Here is an 11,214-nt window from a genome sequence, read left to right as displayed (position 1 = left end):
GAGGACCTAACAATCCCTTTTAGGATTTGCCATTACCTCAAAAACATGAGTTGGTGCATTGCTCAGAATGATTGGTATGAATCCTGGGGCTACAGTTATATGCAAAAGGTGGCATCCCTAAGACATATCATCCTATGTTAAGCATTAATGGGAATTCTGGGCTTTATAACCTTTTTTCCTCCCTGTTTTGTATTTTGTTGTCCCCGAAGAAAAGCTATTTGCTTTTTTTATTTAACTTGCAAGCCCCTAAAGGGCAGCTAGGTGGCTTGGTGGATAGAGGCACCAGCCCTGGAGTCGGGAGGACCTGTGTTTAAATGCGACCTCAGACAATTACAGCTGTATGACCTGGGCAACTCACTTAACCCTCTTTGCCACAGTTCCTTATCTGGTAAAATGAGTGGAGAAGGAATTGCAAACCACTCAGTATCTTTGCCAAGAAAACCCCAAAGTAGGGGTGTGAAGAGTTTGGATGTGACTGAAATGACTGTACAACACCTCAAGCCCTTGACCTCTTAGCAGCCTCTGATTTTGAAGGGAAGATTTGGGGCCAGTTTTCTTTAATTCTTATAAATCTTGTTTCTGCAATGTGCAGTTTACTCTTTATCTATGCTGTGTAAATTTAAAGTTGGCATTGGTCTAGTAACTTTTTTTTTAATGAAAGCGAGAGTTATTGTAATTCTGTGAGAAATTCATTATATTATATTTTTCAATTGAATGATTTTAAGTCTCTATTTTTGATAAGTGTCAGCTGTTTAAATCTACCAGTTACTACCCAGTTCAACTGTATGTGGGAATAACCCATATCACATTGGGAGGGAAGGGGGCTCCAATTTGAGGCTGTTAATTTACAAAATGTATAATTAATTTGTAGTACAAAAGTAACTATTGTACTCTTAAGGAAGCCAAACACAACCTCTTTTTAAAATTGGTAGTGTATTTGTTGTCTGATGCCTAAAGACACAAAAGAAGAGAGGGGAAGTGGTCGGTCGAGTTTGATTTACTCCAAAACCCAATCCTTCCCTGGGAAATCATCAAGGTTTGAAATACGGAAAAATGTTTTCACTGCACTCAAGGATCATTTTTCCCAGGTTCCTGGACTCCAGGAATAGGTAGCCAGTTGATGTTTACAAAAACAGGTTTATATACTTAATGCACATGCATGAATTAGAAATAGTTTTTATATTATAGTTATGTTTGTGTCATTGTCACATTACTTAAGGTTGTGAGCTCCATGAGGGGAGCTTTTAAGTAGTAACTGTTGACTTTGAATAATTGGAGTTGGTGTTTGAGTGAGTGACTTGTTGCTGTACAAACTCTAAACTGGTTATATTTGGGGGTGGGATGAAAAGAGAAGACTGGGTGGATCTAGGATATTTTTGATTAACCCCCTCTCCTCTTCTGGGCTTCCCACCTCCACCCTCTTTCCCCCCAACTACAAAGACCATTTTGTTGAATTTTGCGAAGAGGATTTTTCACCCCAGTGTTTTGTTAATATGGCATACTTGCATTTTCCTTGTCCTCAGGGCTGTTAAATGTTAAAATAGTAATATAAGCAGCTGAACCATGCAGTTCTTTGAATTCATTATTCTTATTCTGTTTTTGAAATAATCCTTCTAATTTTAGGATTCAAGAATGACTAAAAAAAAGGAAACACCAAGATGATTTTCAAAAGGTGAAACTGGAAAGGTTGAAGAAAGAAGCCTAAAGTAGAAAATGCTACAGATACAAACTTTAAAACAAAAACAATATGCCTTCCTACGCAACTCAAAGAGGATGAAACACTCCCAACTAATAACAGAAAACTTAACATAAAGGTACACTATGGTATTTGGTAGATAAAAGATTTTTTACTATTATTTAAACAGGTTTTTTGTTTGTTTTTTTAACGAAAAGTGTTTTTGTTCATTTTAGTATGACTAAGAAGAGGACTGTCACAAAATGATTGGTTGATAGGCCAGATTAGTGTCTCTGTTTTCTGGTTTGAGGGGCCTGTCTTCTTTCTTTTGTACCCTGCTGCCGTTTCCTTACCTCTTCCACTATATTGTTTCAGACCACTTTTAGTCCAGTGGTCTCTCCTACCTCTAAACTCAAAGCACTTAATGTCCATACTATTCATTTGACAATTAACCATATATTACCTTATACCATCTATAGTATTACTGTCTTGTATTGTACTTTTCATTTGTGGAGCTTGTCTTTTATTTCTTGAGGAAAGGGAGCCTTATTCATACTTTTAGGTAGGATGATGCCAGATTATGGAGTGTCTTAATTGCAAAATCATAGGAGTTTGAAGCAATAGGGAGCTTTTGAAGATTGTTGAACTGAGGAGAAAGTGAACATTACTGTTTATATTTAAGAGAGATTATGCTGGTAGCATTTTGAAAAGGGGATAGGAGTAGAGATGGATTACAAGTGAAAAGTCATTAGTAAGTAATTATTAACAGTCTAGTAAGATGATGAGGACCTCTATCAGGGTGATGAAAACAGGAATGGTATACCTGATGTTGGTAGAAAAAAACAGTGCTTGGTAGAGATGTGTTATGAAATAGTGGAAAGAATGTTGGACTTGAAGTGAACAGACCTGGTATTGAATCCTACCTCAGACCCTTCTTAGGTATTTGATCATCATGGTCAACTCACTTTTGGATTTTTAGTTTCTCACCTGTAAAATGGAAAAGACTAATCTTTGTACTACCTCTCACAGTGTTATTGTGGGGAAAGCATTTTACAAACCTTAATATACTAATATACAATGTGGACAAAAGTCACGATATTTAATAACTTTGAAAATTATTTTTTCCTTATTTTTTGGCCATTTACCAGATTTGATTTTTTCCACACGTAATGTAAATTTGTTTCGTATACACACACACACACACACACACATTGTATGTGATGTTTGGTATTGTAAATTAAAAACAAAAAAAAAATAAAGCAGTTACTAAATAACAAAACTCCTTCCTGATTTTTGGCCTACCCTATATGTGTTTGGTAACTTACTGGATTTGAGAAATCAGGGAAAAGGAGGAATTATTAATGACCTCAACCTATGAGAGCATAGGGAACCAAAGGAATGATAGTGACATAAACAGAAATAGTGAAGGTCAGAAGGGAGAAAGGGGAGAGAAAGCTCTTAAGCCTGGATTTGAGGTCCTCATATGGACATCCAAGTAGAGAGGTTACTTTAGTCATCTGGAGATGCAGACTAAGTCTAGAAGAGAAATCAGAAATACGTATTTGGAGCTATGCCATGGAACGAGATTGTAGGGAAAGAGAAGGAAAAAAAAAGGAACAGGCGCATGTAGTTGGGGAAGACCCATATAAAAGGAGCAGGAAGATAGTCTAGGGAAAGAATTTAAAGATGTGGTAAATAAGAACTGTGTGTGTATCTAGGGCCAAGGAAGAGAGAGTATCCAACAGAGTGAACATAGTCAACTGTGTTAATTGCACAGAAAGGAATGAGGATAAAAATTGGGGGGGGGGGATTCATTTGGTTTGATTATTTAGAGGTCATTAGAGAGGAAAGTTTAGATAGAGTAGTATGGTGAAGGTCAGGAGCTACATTACAAGAGTTGGGAGAGAAGTGGATAAGAGGATAAAAATGAGATTTTGCTAAACAGTGCAGTAATAGCATGTGTTGAAATTCTACTCAATTTGTATTATTATAAAGAGATTACTTTTTTATGTTTATATTATTTTTCCTTTGAATTGTAGTATCAAATGAGATAATTATACTTATTCTCGAATCACTCTTAAAAGATTTAGAATAAAATCTTTTCATTTCTTGTGTGTTTTCCCTTAATTCTCATGTTAATGTATTACAGTAAGTGTACCCATAACGTCACTGTGGCTCTATACAGAAAGTGCTTCCCCTCCCCAATCCCAGAAATTACATAACTGAATGTATAGTTCCTTCTACAGTCCCAGAACATAGTCTCACCCCCTTTATACTCAACTTCCAACTATCTCTAGGCAAATAAAGACATACAATTCTCCCCAACATCTAAACCATTTTTATCATTCCTTTACTCTTAAACTCTGGGGAACTTAATCACTCAAACATTCTGTATCCTGAGTCAGGATTAGTGTACTGGAAGTGATGTACATGTTAAAGAGAGTTCTTTTTAAGGTGTACTGGTAGAGAATAGGTTCAGGATTGGTGCCTTGGCAAGACTATTGGCTTGGCTTCTTGGCTTTCTGTGTACATTTTATTGATTTTTGTCATTATTTAACAAGTATATAGCAAAATATTTTAAAACAAAAAACTGCAACAAATAATAAAGTATTTCTAGGGTGTGAAGCCATGGAAGTTTTGTTCTTTTTCTTCTTGGGATGGCTAGGATGTCAAGGAATTAGCAGATCATTTCTGAATTTAGGTGTACAGCAAAAATAAATAAATCAAAAGTTTGAGGGCATAGTTCACTTTGATATTTTAGCCTTAAAATTTAGCTGATTTTTTATACATATTGCTTTATCATACTATTATTAAATTTATTGGAGTATTATTACTATATATATATCTATAATGTGCACAGATGTGCATTCACATACAGAAACCAGACTTTTAAATAAATGTAAGACTTGTCTGAATATAGATTGAAGCTGTAGACCAGTATTTAAAATTTTAAAAACATGGAAACTAAAACAATAACTTTGAAGACACTTTAAAAATATTACTCTCTTGATTTAAAATTCATTGTTCTTGACACTGGAAGCTTTAAAAAATTTTAAGCCCTAAATCTTTGTGGATTGATCCTATTTGCTCATTTGTAAATGAGTAGAGACCTATATGTATTAGTGAGGCTCATGCGTGTGTATGTATACATACATACACACACACATATATTTCTCAAGTTCAAGAGACTTGCAGGGGCATTTATAGTTTGTTATTTAGACTTGATTTTTGAAAGTTTAGGAGAAGAGTGAGCTTGTTTGTTTTTTCATTGCAAAAATATAATGAACTTCATGACTTATCCAGGTTTTGATGATGGAATTCTATTCAAAACCTTCCATTCTACAAGACCTGATATGAATTAATCCTCCAAAAAATTAATATATAACAGGAACCTTTTCAAATCCAGTAGAAAAAGTGTGTGTGGGGGGGAGATAATTCACAATTTGTTTTCCTTTTGCATTTCTTAGCTTTCAGCTTATTTTTTTGTTGAAAGCATGGTTTGGGCATTTTGGGGCATTTTATGTTGAAGTTTGAGAATGATTTAGGGAAAATGAAGAATTGATACTTAAATGTTGAATAAAAGAGTATTCAAGTACGTTTTTGGCCTCTCATTCTTTTTGTCTTTACTTCGAGTCATTTATTATAATTGATTACTATTAAAAGAACAGAAATAGCATATCAATTTAGGACAATATAGTAATCAAGTGAAAAATATCATTCTGTGGGACTATCTGGTGATCTATATATCACTATTTCTGGTGATATAGGGGATTTAAATATTTGTATTATAATAAGATTTTATCTGCATGTGTGAAAAGTTCAATTAATGGGAAAGTTAGACTTTTTTTTTTTTAATTTAAAAAGGGGGAAAAAAGCATCCTGAATACTCTGTTAATCCTAATCAAAGATTTCTCAGCAGTGGAGGCTGAACGTATTAGTGAGGTTTATAATTTCTCTCAGGTTTTGATATAGGAATCCACTAGGTTGGGAGAATCTGGTGGCCAACTTCAAGAACAAAGAGACAATCCCTATGCTACTAGCATTCCATATGTATCATCGTATCCAGGTTTATGAAAATGAGGATTCCCAGCCAAACAGAGTACCCCAAGTTCTTTTAAGTACTTAATATTATAATTTAAGTTGTTTACTAATCCAATTAAATACTTACTAAATTCCTTGTGGAACTGAATAAGCCTACATTTTTGGAGAGCTGAGGGAATTGTAGCCATGAATTTAATATTTTCACATATATTCATATAGATGTACATAATACACACACATATAACTGTATTTATATTTATAGGACCTCCTGTCACAGATGCACCACTACAATGCTGGAGTTAAGCAAAGTGCTCTTCTTGGGCTCAAAGACCTTTTGTCTCAGTACCCGTTCACAATTGAGGCACACCTTTCAAACATATTAAGTGAAGTAACTGCAGTGTTTACAGACAAAGATCCTAATGTAAGAGCAGCAGCAGTCTGCCTTCTTCAGTTCTTGGCTCCAAAAATACGACCTGAACAAATAACTCCATTTTTTCCTTTAGTATGTTGCCCCATCTCTCTAGTGCCATGACTCATATTTACTGAAGGAATTCAGGAAAGACTCTTTAAAAGTCTTGGATATTCTGCTGGAAGAGTACCCAGCTCTTGTTACTGGCCGCAGCAGTGTATTGCTAAAGAATTTTGTAGAACTTATTTCTCATCAGCAACCACTTCTAAAGGACTGAAAAATAGAGACAGACCCCAATCCTGGCTATTGTCTGTTAATCCTAATCGGAAACTCACTTCTCAGCAGTGGAGGCTGAGTGTATTAGTGAGGCTCAGTAAATTCTTCAGGCCTTGACTATGGATCCACTAGGTTGGGAAGAATCTGGTGATCGACTTCAGGAACAAAAAGACAACCCCTATGCTACTAGGAATTCCATATGTATCAACTGGAAGGAACATGCCAATGACCATCAGCACATCCAGGTTTACGAAAATGGGGGTTCACAGCCAAATATCCATTCACAGTTCAGGCTACGGTAAGAGAGATTTCGGTTATGTCCACACTAAGTTATCTTATGTTGCCCTATAGTTGTTGATCATTGATGGCTGATAGAAGTCATGTCTTCCATAGTTAATCGTAATTTGATTTTGTGGAAGGAGTAAATTAGAGGTAGTTTTATTGTCAGGGAAACACTGTCTTGAAGTAATAATTTAAAAATTAACTCTATGGGCTCTATTTATTATTGTTATAGTACTTTGTTACTAGTATTTTGTATGATACTAGATGGAGACATTTAGCATTGGTTCACTTCATGTTATTTAAAACTGCTTTGAATCATCTAAGGGGTTGAACTTAAAAGTCATTTTAATGTCTCTCTTCATTTTCCTTTCTGGTTTAATACCTAGTTGGTGAGTAATGGGGTGTATGGATGAGAGCTTCTCATCGGCTGAAAAAGTTGAAAGGATTCATTGAAATAATAATTCCATTACTAAATCGAATGCTGATTGGAAGGCTGCACCTTCAGAGTTGTGCCTACTTCCCTTATGAATCTTCAGATCAGAATCTCATCAGCTTAGGAGCAAGTACTTAGTATTATTTCCCCTGTTGTTGAAACTCTCTAGGCAACATGATGATACATATAAAATGGAAGGAAAAAAAGAAAATTACATGTTATCTGTGACACTCTTATGGATATGAAGAAAATCTTTCTTAAATTATTGTATACCATTATTAAATTATACTCAGAGGATGCCATTTTGTAATTTCTACAAAAACTTGATTAGGGGGAATTATTTTGAAAAGGTACATGTCTCAGCTTTATCAAATTTAATTGGTCCTTGATACTTGCTAAGAGTTCTCATGAAGTTTTTTGAAGTTTACTAAAACAAAAGGTTGGTTTCCTTTTAATTTTCTTGTGTTGTTTGAAGTATTTGTTATTGTATATTGGAAAATACATGCTAGTTCATGTATGACCCAGCTGGTTTATGAATACTTTGCATAGGGACAAAAAAAAATTCTGAAGTATAGGACTCTTGGTTAGGCTTTTAGGGTGGAAGTGCTGAGAATTAGGCATAAATAGTATCAGGATAAGGTTTCAAGACTCGAGCCATTCCTCAGTTGTCATGAGACTAAATTGATATTCAGGATGAGGTGTGTTCATTTCTTTTAAAATATTTTCATAAGGCAGCTCTAGATAATCTCTCCAAAATAGAGGAGCTTCTAGCTATTGATAGAGTAAGTGTAAGAGAAGTACTATATGTTATTTTATTTTTGAAAATTTCTGTGTATTTCTTTTTGGAAGAAAATTTATTCTGAACTCGATCACCAAAAAAGAGCATTTCTATATACATAGCAGCATACAAAGGGGGTTCCTCTGTGAAGTGCTAAATTCCATTTCATACTACTTTGCGTTTAAAAAATGCATCTATACATATAATATGTATAATAAATTCTATATGTTACTTTCAAAACTTTCCTATTAGTCTGTTTCCTTCTGAAGAGAAGTGCTATAATCTCCTTAATATTACATAATTATATATCAGTAGCAGCTTCTACCTAGAAAGCTGATGGAGTTGTGATGTTTGATTTTTTTAAGAATTAAATAGAAGATAGTTTCCTGATTGAAGATAATTTGGTCATGGAAACTTTTCTGCTATGATTGTAGAAATAGCCTATGTAGTTTTTGTTTTTTGCTTCTGTGAGTGGTGCTGGGGGAAAGAAGCAGTAAGAGCTGAGTTGTAAACTGTCAGAGGGCAGATAAAGGAGAGTGATTTTTAAAGCTGAAGCACCTATAACTGGTAGCAGAGAAGACTGGTTAAGACTTTGATCCTATAATTAAAGCCCAGGAGCTATACATATACCCTGGGACAGGCTTTTTATCACAAAATGAAATGTGGGGTGAGTTTGACACACATTTTAGTCAGCCTCTAGATTATGCCCTTGCTATAGTAAATTACAATTGACAGTACTTAAACATGAGTGCAAAAGGTTTCAAAGTGTACCTTTTTTTTTTAAGGTATATACAAAAGTTAAGTGTTTGTTTTTTTTCTTAAAGCCTCCTGTATTTAGCTGTTTTTAATAAATTTCTATGGCAGTTCTGTTAATGAGATTATGAGTTGGCCACAGCAACCCTTGAAAGTAATTTATTAAGTTAGAGCAGTTTTATCTTACAGTGGAAGAACACATACTCACAATAACAAAATTCCACTATTGAAAAGTAGGGGGTTTTTTGGTTCAGGAATGAACACCAGTTGTTATCTGAGTCTCAAATCAAGACTGAGACCATGTAAAAGGGGAGCTCTCTTAATTTCAGGAAAAATACTTAAAGGGAAAATCCAGTAATGACTAATGTCAGTGAAGCACTGGAAAATAAAAATCTTGATGGAGTATTTAGTAACCTAGGCTTAATATCAGACAGTGAGTATGGAAATGTGTAAGCTGATCTAAAGGGAAAAACACATAACTAAAACTATGGAAATACTGTGTGGAAAGGGGCACTGGAAAATCTTTATTTTCTGAACTCCCCTCCCCCCCCCCCAACTCTTAGTAGGACTAGGTGATAATAGCTTCAGAAAATCATGGGTTAAGAGTTAGAATAATAGAGATCATCCAGTATAACCCCTTCATTTTATTTTTTTTAAATATAATTACATTTTATTTTTTCAATCAATAAAAAATCATTTTTCCCCCTTCCTCCTTCCCCTCACTGAAATAGCAAGAGAAAACAATCCCTATTTCAAGACATATGGTCAAATGTGTAGTCCAAACAAAGATTCCCAAATTGGCTATTTAAAGAAATTAAATGACTGAGCCTGTTTTCCTCCTCCTCTTGTTGCTAATATACTTCACCCCTTCATTCATACGAATCATGTAACTGTTCATTTTACTGATGAGGAAAGGCCCAGGGAGGTTGTGACTTGCTTGGGTAGCAACAATGGTGAGCATCAGAAGTGGGATTTGAACTTCGGTAATCTGACTAGTGTTCTTTCCTCTATACCTTGTTGCTTTATAAGATGGACATCCTTATTTCAAAAGGGAAAAAATGTATGAAATTATCTGTATCTGAAGTATCTGGTATATACAAATCCTATTTTAGCATATCTGTGTTCTCGTTTATGTAGATACTTGATTGTAACAGGTTGCAGCCCATCCACACCTTATCCTGTAAATCTATGTTTCTTTCCCTGACACTCCCCTGCCCCCATCTTTCACTCCTTACATAGATAACATTGATAAACATGATTTGGATTGCCTGTTTTATCTGACACTTTTGGAACATAACCAGACTACCTCATTTTAAGGGTATGTATCTTTATAATGCAATCCTTAATGTTACTTTTCCAGTACAGCTCTTTATTGGTAATATATATTCATAATGTCCCACTATTGCTTTAACATGACCTGTAATCTTTGCAGATTAGTATTTCATGATCCATAATCAGAAGCATCACTGGAAGAATATAGATGTTAAAAAATATGGATCATTATTTCAAGGAGAAGGTTAGGATCATAAAAAGTGTCTGATACAATGTCCCAAATCCAATCCAGCTTTTTTGGTTCCCGTTGTTTTAATTCTGTGTTCATTGTTCATCAACAGCGTCTGTCCAGGATATAGTACTGACCTAAAGACCAGTTTTTCTGGGTCGTTCCTCAAACTGCACATCTCATCTTCTTCCACTTAGTTTTTCTTGTGTGGATGGTTAGGCCCAGCTTTTTTGAGTGATTATGGATCTCATTTAGGAAGCTCTGCAGTGCTATGGGGCTTGAGGCTCCTGTTTCCAGATGACATTGTGCTGATTGCAGCTGGAGGACCTCAGCATGCACAGAGGAATTTCTTTTCAATTTGGACTTTATCCCGGACATCCTCCATGGTGGTGGCAAATACCTTTGGTGAGCATATGTCTCCCTCTTTTATGCCTCATGCAAAATTAATCATCAGGGGTTATCAGTTATTATTTGTTACATCTTTCAAGGAATCTTGTATGGTTTTGCTAAACTTGGGAGGCAACATGGGAGAGCCTATTAAGGCAGGATTTTGCTCTCCTGAATCAAATTCTTTTCTATGGTCAACAGATGGTAAATAATATGGGGTCTTATATTCTCTGCATTTTATAATCAGTTGTACGTCTGTAAAGGGCTGCTTTAGAATATCATTTGCAAAAAGCCTGTCTGTTGTCTTTTTAAAACCTTAATCAAAACATCTCCTTGATTCATACATGGATATTCTCATAAAGATTCAGAAGACATGGAAAAGAAGGTACATGGAGATTAACAGTTAATTGCTGTTTTCTTGGTCACCTCATTTGTTGTAAATTCATAGGTTTAGATTTGCATGGGACTTTGGAGGTTATCTAGTTCAGTTCTCTGATTTTGCAGAAACTAAGGCTTAGAAAGAAAGCCTAAGTGATTTGCTCAAGGTAACAGAGGTAGCAGTATCCATAGTTTCAACCCAGTCTTAACTTTGAGTCCACATCCAGTGCGTCTATTTTTCCTAGGCCTTTGATGCTTCCCCACTTTCAAATATGTTGAGAAATGATCGCTCCCTCTCAAA

General features: G+C 35.2%; 1 protein-coding gene and 1 pseudogene across 2 annotated transcripts in view; both read left to right on the top strand.

The window, feature by feature from the left end:
* Positions 1-1,645: 1,645 nt before the first annotated feature.
* On the top strand, positions 1,646-6,703 carry LOC122752718 (annotated as a pseudogene).
* Positions 6,704-7,198: 495 nt separating this feature from the next.
* The window catches only part of TEX10 (testis expressed 10), a 59,036-nt gene continuing 55,020 nt past the window's right edge, over positions 7,199-11,214 (top strand). The window contains exon 1 of one of the 2 annotated variants that reach the window (XM_043979545.1): positions 7,199-7,310. In XM_043979545.1, the coding sequence (XP_043835480.1) occupies positions 7,308-7,310 (3 nt within the window). In that variant the 5' untranslated portion in view covers positions 7,199-7,307. Of the gene's footprint in view, positions 7,311-9,520; positions 10,554-11,214 lie in introns of those variants that run through there. The other variant, XM_043979544.1, reaches the window with a different exon arrangement.

The sequence above is a fragment of the Dromiciops gliroides genome, chromosome 1, assembly GCF_019393635.1.
Source record: "Dromiciops gliroides isolate mDroGli1 chromosome 1, mDroGli1.pri, whole genome shotgun sequence".
Lineage (NCBI taxonomy): Eukaryota > Metazoa > Chordata > Mammalia > Microbiotheria > Microbiotheriidae > Dromiciops > Dromiciops gliroides.
This window is presented reverse-complemented; position numbering and strand designations above follow the sequence as displayed.